Source organism: Athene noctua, chromosome 5 (assembly GCF_965140245.1).
Source record: "Athene noctua chromosome 5, bAthNoc1.hap1.1, whole genome shotgun sequence".
Lineage (NCBI taxonomy): Eukaryota > Metazoa > Chordata > Aves > Strigiformes > Strigidae > Athene > Athene noctua.
Genome location: NC_134041.1, coordinates 32,724,586 through 32,740,755, shown reverse-complemented (window position 1 = coordinate 32,740,755; position 16,170 = coordinate 32,724,586). Strand labels below are relative to the sequence as shown.

General features: G+C 43.6%; 2 protein-coding genes across 2 annotated transcripts; one reads left to right on the top strand and one right to left on the bottom strand.

Annotated features, from left to right (window-relative positions):
* Window positions 1-390: 390 nt before the first annotated feature.
* Window positions 391-6,205, top strand: CACYBP (calcyclin binding protein). Its single transcript, XM_074906986.1, has 6 exons — window positions 391-499; window positions 1,016-1,208; window positions 1,898-1,994; window positions 2,642-2,741; window positions 3,975-4,069; window positions 5,896-6,205. The coding sequence occupies exons 1-6, from the start codon at window positions 479-481 to the stop codon at window positions 6,053-6,055; spliced, it is 666 nt and encodes a 221-aa protein (XP_074763087.1). The 5' UTR covers window positions 391-478; the 3' UTR covers window positions 6,056-6,205.
* Window positions 6,206-7,395: 1,190 nt separating this feature from the next.
* On the bottom strand, window positions 7,396-10,352 carry MRPS14 (mitochondrial ribosomal protein S14). The gene is made up of 3 exons (XM_074906987.1): window positions 10,254-10,352; window positions 9,680-9,838; window positions 7,396-7,668 (listed from the first exon to the last, which is right to left on the bottom strand). The coding sequence occupies exons 1-3, from the start codon at window positions 10,296-10,298 to the stop codon at window positions 7,486-7,488; spliced, it is 387 nt and encodes a 128-aa protein (XP_074763088.1). The 5' UTR covers window positions 10,299-10,352; the 3' UTR covers window positions 7,396-7,485.
* Between the last annotated feature and the right edge of the window lie 5,818 nt (window positions 10,353-16,170).

The following is a 16,170-nucleotide window of genomic DNA, read 5'->3' as shown; positions in this document are numbered from 1 at the left end:
CTAGAGTCAAACCCTGACTCTTCCATTGACCTTTTTTTTTCTCCTCTGGGAAATTTTAGCGCCCGACTGTGACCCGGGGATACAGGAACTCTTTGCTGTTGTTCAGTTCGCTGATTTATTAACGCCGGTGAGAAACACCGCGCTATACTTCTTTTTGTTGGACTACTACAACGAGGATGCAGTAGTCAGTACAGTCGTTTCAAGCCTCCTCTGCAAGAGCAGCGACTGCGGTGGCACAGGACGCGCGGCCGGTCTCCGCCCGGCGGGACCCGCCCGCTCTGGGCTGAGGGCCCGGCGCAGGCGGCCCGTGACGCCGCCCGTCGGCCCCGCGGTTCCGCTCCCTCAGCGGAATGGGCGTGGCGAGCTGGCGGCGGCGGCGCGTCACTTCCGCTCGCGCGCTGTGTGGGCGGGGCGGGAGGCCGGAAGGTTCCAGAGGGGCCGCGGGAGCCGCCGCCGCCGAGGGGGCGTCGCACGCGACATGGCTGCAGCGCGCGAGGAGGTGAGCCCGTCCCGCCGCCCCCCCCCGCCGGGGACCTGACTGGAACTGGGGCCGGAGGCCGGGGGGTCCCGGCCGGAGCGGAGCGGGTGGAGGGGCCGGGGCTTGGCCGTGCTGGGGAACGAGGGGCCGGGCAGCTGCGTGCGGCGGGCAGGGTGCCTGCGGCCTGGGCGGCTGCCGAGCGGTGCGGGGGTCTGTTCTTCCGGCGGCAGCCAGGCCCTGCTGAGGGGCTGCGCCAAGCCTCCCGCCTCTGCCCGTGTCTGTTGGCTTTTTAGTTGATTGAAAGGTGAAACCTTGGAATATGTACTGGTGGAGAAGTGAAAACGCGGGCGACTGGGGCGTGAGGAGCAGATGGCTTCGTGCTTAACGGGGCGTAGACAGGAAACCAGTGACCCGATAAACTTGAAACTGCTACAGCTGGGAAATTTGAAAGTGTCATAACTGAAAGCGCTCAGGTGTGAACCTTGAGTAAAAAGAACTGTATATAATACGTACACGTGACTTTTATTTTCGAACCAGTTGCAAAAAGATCTGGAAGAGGTTAAAGAATTGCTTACGAAAGCCACGAGGAAGCGACTTCATGATGTTCTGATGACTGAGAAACACAAGTTAGAGCTAGAAATCAAGAATCAGCCTCCACCAAAGCCAAGAGATGTGGCAGAGGAAGACAAGTCGTTGCTGGGAGGGTACACAGTGAAAATAAACAATTATGGTAGGATTACTTTTCTGAACACTTCCTAGAGACCCAGCATCTCTCTGAGCAGAAGGCAGGGCAGCATTAGTATGAGTTACAGTTGCCAATTAACATTACAGAGAAGCCTTCTTAAGTGTTTGTTTCATAATGGAGACCCCATGTTAAAAGCTACTATGTGCTTACTGTGCCATCCCAACCACAGTGTGTACTGGTTCTGTTTGTGCGATAGTACTGGTGGGATGCATTAATGATCCCTCCTGTACCAGCTAGTATTTTTCCATTGCTTAGTGCTTAGCGGCAATGGAAGAGTGGCTTCTTTGCTCACCATGTAGGTGAAAGGAGAGGGAATTACTCAAGATACTTGCCATGCAGAGAGCAGGGGGAAAAGTGGGTCAAGGAAACTGCAGCAAAAGCAAACAGCTACCTCTGGCTCCCCCTGCACAGAGTTACTGCCCTTTCACCTGAGTTGATATGGGGTTTTTCTCAGAATTTGCAGGAATTAGGAAACAGGGCAACATGTGAAAAAACCTCCTTTTGCCCTCAAGTTGTTCCTGAATAATTAATGTCTTCCCCTTACCGCTCTGAAGATTGTTTTGATAAGGCACAGATCCTGGTCATTGCTGGGGGACTTTGCAGGGGGGAGTTGGAATGGAATGCATGAAGTTTATGGAGGAAAGCTAGAACATAATCCTTTTTTTTACTTGCAGGTTGGGATCAGTCAGATAAGTTTATTAAGATTTACATCTCTTTAAATGGAGTCCAGAAGCTTACAGCTGAGAATGTGCAGGTGAATTTCACAGAGAGGTGAGTTCATCTTGTTGTACCACGCCATTGTTGTACCACGCCACAGGGGACAGCATGGATGAAGAACACTATTTGAAATTTTGAAATGCAGGAATGTGTGGTGTTGAGTTCTGTTCTGGATCAGCCCTTACACACACACCCCCACCCCACCCCCCGCCCCAGTCACGTGTTTTTTTTTTTTTTTCCTTTAAATTGAGTGATACTAGCCTTTAGTAGCACTTACCACATAGTCTTAAGTATAGCTCTCATTAGAGGGTATCAGGGGATTTTCATTTTACAAATGCTTATTGCACCTGATCACACTTGACAGGATACATAGTGTACCCTGGTTTTTGATGGTGACAGAACTGAAGCATACATTAAGCAAATCTGCCTTTCCAGGGTTGTAGGAGACCAGTGAGGTAGAACAAACCCTGAAAATCTTGATTTGTTGTGAAGTCTGGACAGGTCATTTTAAGTCCTCAGTGTTAAATTGAACTGAAGGATTTGAAAGCCCTGGGGAGAAAGTAATTCAAGCCAGTTGATGTGCCTTCCAGAGAAATACACCTGCTAAAGGGGTTTCAGACGTTGTTTTTGGTGTCAAGGCACAATAGTCTTACAATGATTGGAATTAATTGTGCTCTTCTTCCCTTACTTTCTGGTTCCAGGTCATTCGATCTGCTAGTGAAGAATCTGAATGGGAAGAACTACACCATGACCTTCAACAACCTGCTGAAACCCATCTCTGTGGAAGGCAGCTCTAGAAAGGTCAGTGCACCTGGGCTGTTAAGAGTTTAGGTCCCTCACAAAGTACCATGTTCATTGCCTGACTCTAGTTTAAGAGACTCAGTGCTAACCTTCAGTCCCTTCTGTCTGTAAAGCCTCTTCACTGTCAACATGATTCTTGGTAATCTGTAATTTTTCTAACTGTGGAATTATTCTCTGGAATCTATGGGCTTCTATTTCAAAAGATCGTGTCTGGATATTGTATGCTTTTTTTTAATAGCTCTCTGACAGGATTCAGAAATAATTAAGCAGAGAACTGCACTAAGCATCCATTTGCATCTTTGTGCTTTTAAATACCTCTGAGAAATTCTTTGCAATTTTCAAGTCTGAGACACTTGTCAGCAGACTAAAATCTTGAGAAGCTTAAGTAGGCTTAATACCCAAAGTCTGGAATCTGCTCTGCCTTTGTGAGGGTGTGTTGCTCAAGAATTCAACACTAGTAACACTTCACTGCTGATGACTGCAACTGAGAATAGTGTCCATACTCTGCTATTTGTAGCACCTTTCTGGGCTTAGGGATGTGTCAGATACCTTGTGTGTGTTTCATGCAGTTGTGCGCTGCACTTAGTGACATCGGCTGTGAAGAAATGATTGTTGAGCTTGAAATTGCCCTAAGACTAGGACAGTGTAAAGTTAAAACAACTGAAATAAATGAGGGTGGTACTCTGGTGATTTCTAGCACTGTGTAAAAGGAAGCAGTGATCACATACTTGCTAAGCTAAAGCTCCACCAGACTCTTGTCTGCTGTGGCACGCAGGAGTTCTTTGTGAAATTTAGGTCAGGGTTGCAACTAAACAGGCCTTGCTTGTAACTTGCAAACATGGCAAGATTAAGCAATGCCCTAAAACTAGTTTCTTATCCCTGGAGAAATAAATTGGGAGAGCCTCTACCTGAACTTGGTATTTGTGGAGAAGTCTGGTAAATACAGGCAGCCTTTACCAGACAGTCCTGGGTACTTCAGCATCCTGAGAATCACTGCGTTGTTGTATCAGTACTGTAATTCTGTGCTAGTATTATATTGATCATACCATTTAAATGTCTACAACGAGGCTAATACTTTGTACCCCAAAGCTGAGTACATACACTTATTTCTACCCACTATAAATTTGCAAGTGTAGAAAGAGGTTTGTTATAAGCTAACCTTTCTTGTTGTGCTTGTGACTAGTGACTCTTCACGAAGCATTCTAAATTCATGCCTTGCTGTTCTCCATGCAGATAAAGACAGACACGGTTCTTGTGATGTGTAGGAAGAAGAGGGAGGAAAAGTGGGAATGTCTCACTCAAGTGGAAAAAGAAAGCAAAGAGAAAGAGTAAGTGTCTCTTCAATGCTCCATCTTGTTTCCCATTTCTTGTTTTCCCCACTGCCGTAGGACTGCCAGGAGAGCAGCTCTGTGCTGTCTGTGCAGTCAGACTGTCAGAATTGTTGCTCTGAGGGACCAGCCCCTAAGAGAATCATTAGGTTGGGATTTTTTGTGGTACTAGTGGGACTGGCAGCAGAGGAGATGAGCTCTGAGTAGCTGTTTGCCACTCTTCTACTCTTTTATTGCTGCTGCTGAAGGCTGCATTATAGGAAATATGATAGATAAGACCTGCAGGGAGAGTGCTAAAGGAAATCAACTAATTAAAGATTCATTTATATCTTGATGGCTGCATTGGTTGCAAAAACTGCTCTAGTGATGATGACTTTTTTTAGATTGTGTATATTATATAGAATTACATATATAATCTCTGCAGCTCTGGTGGTCAAATTATTACTTTGTCACCTCTGTGTGAGGTGCCTGTACAAAAATCCCAATGTCCTTTTGGCAAAACAGGTCTTTGCTTACCTACATCATTACATGAAGTCTCAAGCTAATTTGTATCACTTTTAGAGCTTGGGAGCCATCCTTCAAGCAGCTTAGGCACTGGATATTTAAAGGTGGTAAACTACAGCAGGAAAGAGCTGGGGAAAAGAGACACACACAGATATACTCTATTTTATATCTATCTATATATAATATTTTTAATTATTTTACAATACACACACATGTTCTTACCCAGAAGAGAATGTGTATACTCACCTTAAGCATGGAAGCACTCACTTTTGAGAAAGTTACGCCTGACAACTATTCATTTTGTATATATTTATAGGATGATTTACTAAAACTGATTAGTCCTAACTGACAGTACCTGAATTTAGAGCAAAACTACCTTCCCCTCTCAAATGACATCACTGGAGATTAAGAGAAGGTGATTTGACCACTAATGCTGGTTGCTGGAGGGACAGGGTGGTTTTGCTAAACCTGTATCTTGTGAAGTCCTGTGCACTGCCCAGCCTGCCATGGCCAGTATTGCTGCCTTACTCAAAGTGCTGAGGGTTTACAGTGTGGCCGAATGAGTTGCTTCAGAATCACAGCTCGGTCTGCTAGATTAGCTGTTACCTCCGTGCTTGGGGAACTTGCTCCCTCTGCTGATCTCTTTTGATCTGCGTGCTTTTCAGATAGCCTGCAGCTGCTCTAGAAACTACCTAGAGGATTTTAGAAAACGGGCTAGAGGGAAGCAGTTTTGCCAGAGAAGGCATTATGTATCATCTGGTACTGTGGGGTGTGTCATTTCCAGGTGCTTACCATGTGGGTGGCACTGTTTGTCAGCTGGCTGCTTAAATTGAGAAAATTGCTTTGAAATGCAAGGTGTTTAAAAAAATCAGTCAGCCTCTGGAGATAATCTGAAAAATAAGAAGCAGAAAATGTCTCTTGGGTTGTCAGGGTGTTCACTTCACCGAGCTCAGTGTGGTGGTTTTTCTATTTTTATTCACTTGTCACATGACAGCACAGACAGATGTTGGTGCTTTTTGTCTGTTACGTTTCACTCCTGCTTTCTAAAATTAGTTTTGGATGATGCTTCCAGAGTCATGTTTCTTTCAGAATGCTTCCTATCATCCTTAGTGGGACAGCTCTAAACTTGCACTTAGTTTAAGGGTACTCTTTAGGATTGACCCTAATTGGAAGCTGCCTGAGGTGTGACTGACTGCCAGGGTCTAAAGACTTCGCCAGAGCAAAATGATGTTACCAGGATGTTTCAAACAAATATTAGCATTTAATTTTGTGCCTGGGATTGTTGGCTATACCTGATCTTCTCATATGTATCCATCTTGCAGGAAGGCTGCCTATGACACCTCAGATCCTAGTGAAGGGCTTATGAACCTTTTAAAAAAGATGTATGCAGAAGGGGATGATGAAATGAAGCGCACCATCAACAAAGCCTGGGTTGAAAGCAGAGAAAAGCAATCCAAAGGGGACATACCAATGGATATTTGAAAGTACTCTAAGGGCCGCCTTAACACTGATCTTCCATGTGAGACACGCTGTGCTGCAAAGATCATTGTTTACACAACCTTCTTCCAAGCAAAGACAGTCATTTTCCATTCTGGGTTGAAGAAATATTTAAATAAAAGAGCTTATAAAGCATTTCCTGCAGTCAAGTGGTTCACCATTTCCTGAAGAGTGAAGCATAGGTAAAAAGCATCTCAGATGAGTCAAGTGTTGTGAAATGGAGAACAGAATGTAAAAGAAAAGGAATTCTAAACCAGGATGGGTCAAGGCCTTTCTGTTGCAAGTGACAGCTGTAACCACCTGGTTGCTGGGGCTCATGTCATGTTCCCTACATGGGGTGTGGTTTTTTGATTAGATGTTGAACTGTAAAGCATGTCACAAAGGGAGAAATGCTGAAGAAAGTAGAACCACTATCTCAAGCACCTGAGAGCTGAGCAGAAACATGGTGTTAATCCTGTGGTATTAACAGAGTACAAAGTAGATTGAGATATTTTATACTCTAAAATTTGACTCAGCTGGGGGCGATGGGCTGCTGTCTGCTGCCTGTGTGCTTTCCATTCTATGGTAGAGCTGTTTTACTTGGCATGTTTCTTGCAGCCCCCTGGCTAGTGGGGGGCAACAAGGCAGCCGTTTCCCCTTTATTGCCCTGCTTTGAAGAAGGGTACAGGGCAAACATGAGCTTAGCAGTAGGCTTCTTGTCTCCTTCCTGCTTCCTTCTTGTGTGTCTCCCAAGGACAGATCTGTTTGATGTTACCTTATGAATTAAGGAAGCCATTACCCTTATTATGGTCTGGACTAGGACTTCCTACCTTGTTCTTAAAGCATTGAACCAAGTGCTGCACTACAAGCAGGAGATAAATACTAGCATGGTATTGTTTCTAATAGGTCCTTTATCCACTTTGTTTGCTTGTTAATATAAATTTTACATAGCTAGAGTAACTTAACGAGGCCATTTTTATTTTCAGTTCTTGCTCACTCTTGTTCATGGCAGAATAGCACTCTGCCCTGTTGTGCAATTTCATTTATGCTTTTACCCGAATTATCATGGTGAACTTACCGTACGGTGTCAAAGAAAACCTAATTAAACAAGCCTTGTGCTGTATGTCTTTATTTCTAATATTGCCTGTATCACAAACCTCAGCTTAGTTCTGCAACAGTCAGCTTTTTTTTCCTCAGAATCAAACTGCCTCTCATACAGACCAGTTCACTGCAGTTATGCTGCTTCTTGTCACCTGATACCAACTGCAATCCAGTAAGTGAGTTTAATGAATCAGCATGGCTTCTCATCCTTTCCTCATTAGTTTGATATTAATGCTGGACTCCTGAACAGGACAGTCATGCTTTAATTACTCAAACACACAAATGGAGCTTGCTTTCCATTTTTTGCGTGATGGTATATCCATCCGTGTGGTGATCTACCACATGGCCCTCTGTACCCCAGACATCTGAGCATGGTCAGCAAAATGGCGGAAAACGATTCTGCTGAGCCTCCACCGACGCTTCACCCCCCGAGGGCGGGATGTCAGGACACACCTATTTCGGATCCTCACAGGGCAGCTGTCCCGGGGCAAGTCAGCAATCTCTTTATCAGCCACTTCCTAAAACAGAAGATCACAGCATAGAGTTTATCTGTGTTCCCCAGGATTTTGAGGGGGCTTATTGCCATACCTCAAAATCTAGCTGTAGGGCAGGTATCACCACAATCTCCTCTACCACCTCATGAGGATGCTTTTCTATTTGATAAGGATCTCACACCTGTCTTCCTCACTTGGGCCTTTCTTTCTGGGCATCCCAACAGCAAATGTGAAATGATCCACATGGAGACCCCAAAGTTAACCTTACTACACAGACTGAACAACCTCATACCAGTAATTCTCATTAGTCAAAAATTTGTGTGGTGTTGTCCATGTTGCATGGTGAGCTACTCCTTTAAAGATAAGCTGAAGTTAAATATCATGTTCCTTATTAACTGTCTTGCCAGGTAATACAGTTTGATGTCAGTAAAAGGAATCTCATAGTATACTTTGGAAGGAGATACAGGCAGAGAAAGACAAGTCAAAGTGTCTCTGTTCTAATGAGAAGGTCTTTCTATGTACAGTAAGAGCTCAACAGTTTTCAGAGGCACCACATAGTAGCAACTGAAACGTCAGGACAAGTGAGCTCAGCAAGGAGATACAGCCTAAAGGAAGGCACTTGAGGCTAAGTAAGTGTCCCTGATTGCAGCATTCTTAATATGCTATTTTCTGAAGGACAGAAGGGCACAAAGAATCCTGTGTTCAGTCATGGTAGGAAATCAGAGTTGGGAGGTAAAGGGAAGTCTGAGGCTGGGCTACAAAAACTCCCATTATGTTGCAGGAGTGCTGAAAAGCAGTAGTGTAAGGCTATCTTCTAAAGGGATGTTTGCATTCAAAGGAAGGTGGCATCAAGACAGCAGCAATGTGACTTTCAACTTCAGTAACACGAAGGTCAGTAGGACTTATCTTCAGAACATATTTCAGTTACTGGTTTTGTCCAGTTGTGCATCTTACCTGTGTATATAGCTATACACTCCATCTAGTACAACCAAACACTTGCATTATTTTTTTGACCTATTTAATTTCTAAGATTTTATTCAGAAAGGAGCCTATGCTTTCAGAGAAAACTCCTAACTTTTTAAAACTAAATTTGGAGCCCAAACAGCATTTTGTAGGGAAGGAAAAAGTTAATTTCTTGGTGTTGTCTTCTTCATTCTAGCTGCTGCTATGATTTAGTGACTTCAAAAGGTGACAAAAGCAGCTCAGGAATACCAAAAGCAAAGCCAGTTGCAGTCTTTCTTTTGTTTTGTTTGTTCTGTAAAGATATCCAACATGGACTAGACTTGCCAAGAGAATGGTAAAGTCAACATATAAAAGCAGACTTCTCTCCCAGGATGTTTAAACGTGAAAGGATCTCATGATAACTAAGCATTACCAGATCAAATATGTACAGGAATATTTCTGATACTTGCAAATGTTTTTAATGCTTAGTAAGGAAGGCCAAGAGCAGGTACTAAATATGTGCATTTTAAAGCGCAGATCTAACACCCATATCTGATGTAGATTTTACATGCTTGTAGCTCAGGCCAGGAATAAAATTAAGTATTTCTAATTGAACAAATTGGTGGTTTTGGCTGGATTGAGCTTCCAGGATTTTAAATAAGAAAAAAACCATAACGTTTATTTAGGAAACTATAAAAGTAACCATATAATATTCTATATTATCAAAAATAAGGAAAATAGATTTTTGAATTTTAGTGGCAGATATGAGGGGAAAAAAAATCAGACTTCAGCGTATGTAGTTATATATACTGCTTACATGAGAAGCACTGGTTTAAAAAATAACCAAAATCCAACACACACAACCTCTAGTCAGATGAATACACCCCCAAAAGGCAGAGGCTTTGAAGTCGCGTGGGCACTAGCAGCAACTATGTAATACTGTGTGATTCTGGGCTCATGGGTTAGGGAAATGCAAGTGATGATGACCTGGCACAGCTGCATGGGCCTGTGAAGCGGCTGCCGCGGGTCACGTCAGCGGGAGCCGGGTGCAGGCCTGTGGCCAGGGCACAGCTACGGGGCAGCTGCCCGGTACCTGCAGCTCCTTGGGAAGGATGGTGTTCTTCCGGATGGCGTTGATCCGCAGCCTCTCATCCGCATACTCATATGCCAGTTTCCTTCTCTTGACGTCCCGCAGCATCCTCCAGTCCACATAGTAGCTCCGCACTTGACTTGTGCAGGGTGAGGGAAGAACCTAATTAAAAAAAATAAAGTTTATAATAGCCACCTGTTGCACATACAGTTTGCTGAATTTAAGTATGAATTATTCCCATAAACGTCTCTTTGTCAGACTTTTTCAAGTTACTTCCCTACAGTGCAGCTCCTGCCACAGAATCATGGCATGCAATCGAGTTTAGTTCACGGAAGTCCGCAAAGAATATACGGTACCGGCGACGCCAACAACCCGAAGTTACACCCGCACCCACGCTGCTCCCGCCGTCGCCGAACCCCGCGGCCTAACCCAGGCTGGGACCGACGTGGGGCCGGCGCCGAGCCGGCCGCCCCCAGCGCTCTGACAGCCCCCCAGCCCCTTCGCCGGGCCCTGGCCGGCGCCTCAGCCTGGCGGGACAGGGCCCGCAGGGGAAGGGGAGGGAGGAAGCCGGGCTGACCTGCCGAGCGGCCCGCAGCACCCAGCCCAGTATGGAGGCCGCCATCTTGTCGGTGTGCAGCGGCGGGGCCGCGCATGCGCCTTAGGCCGGGCGGGAAGGGGGCTGCAGCCGCGGTGGGGGAGGGCTGGCAGCGCTTCCCCCGCCGTCGGTCCTTCGCTCTGCCGCCCGCCCTTCTGCAGGGAAACTGTATTTTCAGTGTCTTTGCGGGGGAGGGGAGGGGAAAAAAAAAAAAAAAAAAAAAAAGAACCCAAACAGCTTTAGAGCGTTGTGCTGTATATCGCGGTGTGATGTCGAGCCTCGCTGGCACCGTCCGTCATTAGAGGGGGCTGGTACCTTCCACAGACACCTCAGGATCCGACGTCGGGCGGTTCAAAAGGATCCGAGGTTGAAGAGGGAAGTGTGTAAAAATGACAGGGAAAAGAATCCCACCAGGAAAATGAAATGCAGAGACATCACAGAGCATTGTGGGTTCCCTGGCCAGAAAAGCACGTTTGTCCCGTATGCTGGTCATTGCTGTGTATTTATTAGGTTATCTGCTAGCTGCCTTCCTAAGTGCGCTTTTAGTTTTTAGGGGTTTTTTTAGGTTGTTGGTTTGTTGGTTTTTGTTTGTTTTTTTTTTCTTAAGAGTTTCTTCGCATGCTTTTTGCCTAGTACTATTCAAAAATCTATCAGTGTTTTGCATTCTTTTAACTCATGAATTCTGGGTAAGTTACAGTATTTTACAGACAAAATTGAATAATAGTAATCCTGAAGAGTGAAAAATATATGGGAAATTCTGCTTCTGTTGTTCTTAGCTGCCCTCTTGTTCGGTGAAAGAAACTGTCCTGTTCTACCGACTGAGACTTCACTTAGGCAGTGTTTAAAATAAGTATACGTCCTGATTTGAGGGAGAACATCCATTACATTTTTGATGTTGAATTAATAATTTTGATTAAATTTTCTGTTCATATCAGCTTGTTAGCTACATCCTGGATTCTCTCAGTTTTTCATGCTACTTGTCTGTGTGCGAGGTGTTTTACTTGGATGCCTGCTATATTATACCAGTCCTGAAGTACATAGATGTGATCTGCAAGAAGTGGCTGAACTGTCAGGCTACTGCAATCAGATTTTATTATCCATGCTGCAATCAGCAGCAATAGCTTCCACAGTTAGGCTGATGATGATTAGTGGAAAGAGGTCATTTTTGGTGCTGATGAAGTGGTTAATTCTCCACAGCCTATTCAGTTTCTGGCTGCCTTGCCAACCCAGGTGTTACTTACCCTGAAAGTTTTTGTCCTGTGGATGTGCCAAGCTGAAACCACTGTAATACCTGTTAAAACAGAGCATTAAAGTGGCATGAAGGCGTAGCTGTTTTCAGTTCTTGCTTTAGATGAGTCTCATTAGCCACGGAGAGGTGAGATGCTGGTCAGTGGCCTCATTTCCCATCTCTCTGTGCTCCCTTCATACTCTGAGAAGCCGAAAGGATGCTATTAAACTTGCATGAGGGTCTGTCTGCTGAGGGAAACTGCAGCAGCAGAAAGGCTCAGCCTGCACAGCCTGTGGGCCGCAACCTTTCTGTGAGCATCCCGTTTGAAACTCAGGCTGTTTATGACTGTGCTTCCTGGTAATGTTGTGTTAGTGCACGACTGGCTTGGAAGTAGGTTTCTGGCGTTTGCTGAGAGAGAAGTTCAAGCTTTGTTCCCTGATGCTATTGTCTATAACTTACTCTTTTTTCAGCTTTCCAGCTGATAAAATCAATCTGTAGAATATCAGCAGAGCAAATAAAGTAAGCAGCCGATGTGATCCAAATGGGATTTGGGTGTTAGAGCATGCATTTGTTTCTACAGTATTTTGTTCTAGGGAACTTGGTCTCTCTGTGTCTATTAGATGGTTCAGCTGGTGAGGAATCAATGAGTGTGGGAAAGAGAACTATTTTTTCAGTCAGGTCTGAATCCCTCCCTTGCTCAGTAGCATCACCTATGTAATCAGCACTTTCTCAGCTGTGGAGGTGGGACCATGCATGTTGCCTTGCAGCACTGTCTTTCCCTTTCTGTAACAGGGTTGCCCAGGACTGTGTTTGGTGCTTCAGCTTTAAAAAATGCAAACTAAATGATAAATCAGGGAGCCCCAGTGTGAGTGGTATTTGCAGAGTCGAGTGCAGTAAGCATGCTGTATTTGATTTCACCCTACTGTTCGTGTTCGTAGCCCTTAGGCTGCTGCTGTCTTCAAGCTCCCTCTACACAGCTTCTAGCTGTAATAAAGCAAAGCAACTAGTCAGAATCTGAGGCGGTTTATTGCCTAAAATCTGGGCTCAATAGTGCACATGGTTAAAAAGAATGATGTTGGTACCTTAACAATGCCTACAGTGCATAATTTGCTTTCCTTTAAGTTCTTGAAGTTGTGGGGATTTTTTTTAAGGTATTGTGCTGGATGAGTGCAGTGTTGTGTTTAACTACTGCTGGTTTTAAAAGGTGTTTTATTTTTGCTTTCTCTGTTACTCCACCTGAATTTCACATCATTAATACTACAAATGTGCTTGTCAATACATGAGTGTTGGTTGATAGTTCTGGGATGTCTGCTGCGATTTATAGGGCTGGAAAACTTTCTGGCTTTTGGCTAGAAGCAGAACATAAAATGAATAGAAATTGGTTCTTTCTGCTGGTGTGCAAGACTGATACTGAGTAAGGGAATGGCTCCCCAAAGTAGTACCCGCCTTAGGTAGTTTGTGGGAGGGCAACACCCTGAGGCCTTTATTGGTTCCTTTCATCTGGTCTGTGAGACTTAAATTCATCGCAGGGACTGCTGCTGGTTTGCAGCTGGAGGGGGAAGAAACCAGGATTTGGTGACCTTTCAGCTTGCTCAAATTACCTTTGCAAGTGGTAGCTGCGTTGGAAGGGTTCTGAACAAGAGAACTGAAAGTACTGGAAAGGTAAGATAAAAGTGTTTTTATTTCCTCTGAGATTCTTGTTGTTTGTTCTGAATGAATTTTTCTCTGATTTCCTGCAGCAGATGCCCTCCAGGGCTTTGAAACCTTACACAAACATGAATAATCCTGTATTATGGGCATGTATTATTATTATTGCAACATGTATAGTAGTATTTAATGTCTCTCCATTTTGAAAGGCTTAAGCTTTCCAAGGCTGTCTCCTGTATGAAACCATGTATCTGCTAAAGTAAATGGGAATTTTGCCTTTGGCTTTAATAGAGCTAGGATTTAACCCAGAAGGTAATTGTTTTAGAATACCTGTTCCTAGTAATTTCCATTTTAGGCTCTGATTTCTGTGTGACAATAGTTGTTTTAAAAGCCCTTCCTTTTGTTGTGAGATCATGCTGGAATTTGATCACACATAATTGCAACAAACTCTCAGTAATCGTTCAGTATTTTCTTATCCAAAATCCCTTCTTATGCCTTCTAGTGCACCTTTTCCCAGACTTGGTGGTGGAAGCCAGTAGAAGTTCTTTACCACATAAAATGAAATATATCACTATTTCCACAATAAAACTACCTTATTGGTTATGCTAGTTATAATAAAAATAGCATTCAATGGATATGTGAAATTGATCAAATAACAAGGAGTTACAAAATGATCTATACAGAAAACAGAATGAAGAATTCTTTCAGGAAACACTGACTGACTTAAACTGAGAATGATTTAACAGAAAGGAGCTAGGTCATTTGTTGCAAAATGCATATTTATAGTAACTAGCAAATGTGCAAACACTCTTAAGGCTCTCTGCACTCTCTAGTGAGTATTTAGGATTTCGGAAGCAATCTCTTATTCACGTATAAATAGTTAGTACACCTTGGTTATCAGACTTTCCAGGAGAATTATGAAAGAAAAGGTAAATATAAGGATGAATCTAAAAGCACATTATCTAACTGGATTATTAGAATTCTGGTTTTCTATTCATTATTTCAAATCATTCCAAACCTCTGTAGTGTTAGGTGGGGTTTGTTCAGTCTGGAAGTAAAAAAGGTAGATACTAGTGGAAGAAACAATCTTGCTAAATTAATGGTTCACGATTGCATAATATTGAAAACAGAATGCTGACTAGCTTATTACAGCAGTTGCATGTAATGATTACTTTGGAAGCCCCCAGATGTATTTTATATGCCACCAATGCCAGAGAAACAAATCTGATGCAGAGCTTTCTAAAGCAGATGAGGTTTGGAACAGCAAAACAGTTTCACTGTCTTGTCACTGAAAATAAAGTCAATCCCATTGGTTAAGCTAAATTACACTTAGGGAAAGTCTGTAAAATTAGTGGCTTGTCTCAGCCAAATGCTTCACCAAGAAAAATATGTAAAGCAGAATGAAAATGGTCTAGGCTTTTTAGCAACTTAGTATCACCATTTTGTGCATATTTTGACCCTCCCTTCATTTTTATCAGACTGCCAAAACAAAAATAGTAGCCCCTATGACTGAGTTCTGTTCTTTGGTGTTACTGACTTGTGTCATTCTTTATTGCTAAAAGTGTTGCAAGATGTAAGGAGTGCAGCTGTATTCCCACTTACTCAGAGATGAGCTGGTTTATCAATTTATGTGCTGCTACATCTGCTTCTATATCTAAGAACACAGCTTTGCCATGTGCCTCTGCAGGTGCACTTGCTTCTGTCTACAGGCTGCTGCCCCGCACTCCCCTGATCCTGCACTGTCCTCTCCATACTTTAAGCTGTACAGCATTCTACAGTCAACATCCATTTGAGGGCACAGCGTGTGGTAAATATCCATCACTGGTAATGCTTCTGTCTCTTGAGCCTTCCTAGTGTTGGTCAAAGAGGTCTGTTGCTGCTCTTCACAAGAATTATTCAAGTAACTGATGGTGGTTTGGATATCAGCAGCACTTCTGTGAACTTGCTAAGGACTTTCTGACATATCTTCTAATATCTGTTATTCTTCTTGTGTTTCTCAAGAAATGTCCCCTAGCTTTAGGATGGTTAAACATGCCAATTTTCCACTTGGCAGTTCAGAAACTGCCAACTCTCATGTCTCTAGTACTGCAGTACAATTTGGCAGCTTCTGTTCTAGCCCTAGTGTGTAAAATGCTGGGCTCAAAAAATTGCACAATGTACTTCTCCTTGGTATTTAGAAAGCTCAAGTCTCAACCCATGGCTCCTTTCACTGCATCTCTTTTTTTTTTTCTGGCTACTTTTCTTCAACTTAAATTTATATTGATTCTAGTGCAGTGTTGTATAACTCTTGCTGCTTGGATACGTACATAGTCTGTGTTGCCCCATTTCTCAGTCTTTTATCTTATAATTCTCTCTCTCTTCCTTTTCTACAGCCCTGGGACTGTCCTAGACCTGCATTTCCTTCTTCCGGTGACTGCAAGTCCCCCTTCCCATCCTCAGTCCCATCTCCACATCACCTGAGTGGCACCCTGCTAAGCATGTACATCCATGTCTTTATCGGCTCTTGCCTTGACTGAAGCAGCTTCTCCTGTGGCTGTCTGTCTGAGTGCTAGCAGAAGATGATACTGCAAAGGCCTGTACCCTGAATCTTCAAGCACTGTCCTGTAGGATGGAAAAAAGACTTATAGAGTTAGATCATTGGAGTCTTTCACATTAATACTGTAGGTTCTCTCCAGCTTTGATCATCCCATGCTTTCCTCTGCAAAGGTTGGAAAGATGTGAGCAAGTCTTCTTCCACTCCTCTCCTTAGGAGAATCCTCTGTGCCTAGTAGATCTGACTGTTAGGCATTCTTTCCTAAATTAGTCCTTTCCCTAATCTGCTATTATTGCCAGTTATATGTATGACATTATATTCTCCATGAAGAATCAGTTAAACCCATTTTTTAACAGCAGGGGAAAATCTCTTTATTACATGATGAGGAAGCCAAAAAAGTTGTCCTCTTTCATGATGCTTGACAGAAGGGCTTATGTTCAGGGTTTTTTCCTCCAAAATGATCTCCTAAGCCCAGGAAGATCTGAGATCAA

What these genes read in the sequence shown, in the direction of transcription:
- CACYBP (XM_074906986.1), top strand. Translation starts at nt 479, where the DNA reads ATGGCTGCAGCGCGCGAGGAG. An exon ending in TGGCTGCAGCGCGCGAGGAG is followed by an intron (nt 500 to 1,015) that starts GTGAGCCCGTCC and finishes TTTTCGAACCAG; the next exon opens with TTGCAAAAAGATCTGGAAGA. An exon ending in TGGAAGGCAGCTCTAGAAAG is followed by an intron (nt 2,742 to 3,974) that starts GTCAGTGCACCT and finishes TTCTCCATGCAG; the next exon opens with ATAAAGACAGACACGGTTCT.
- MRPS14 (XM_074906987.1), bottom strand. Translation starts at nt 10,298, where the DNA reads ATGGCGGCCTCCATACTGGGCTGGGTGCTGCGGGCCGCTCGGCAG. An exon ending in TGCTGCGGGCCGCTCGGCAG is followed by an intron (nt 9,839 to 10,253) that starts GTCAGCCCGGCT and finishes TTTTTTAATTAG; the next exon opens with GTTCTTCCCTCACCCTGCAC. An exon ending in TCCTTCCCAAGGAGCTGCAG is followed by an intron (nt 7,669 to 9,679) that starts GTACCGGGCAGC and finishes CTTCTGTTTTAG; the next exon opens with GAAGTGGCTGATAAAGAGAT.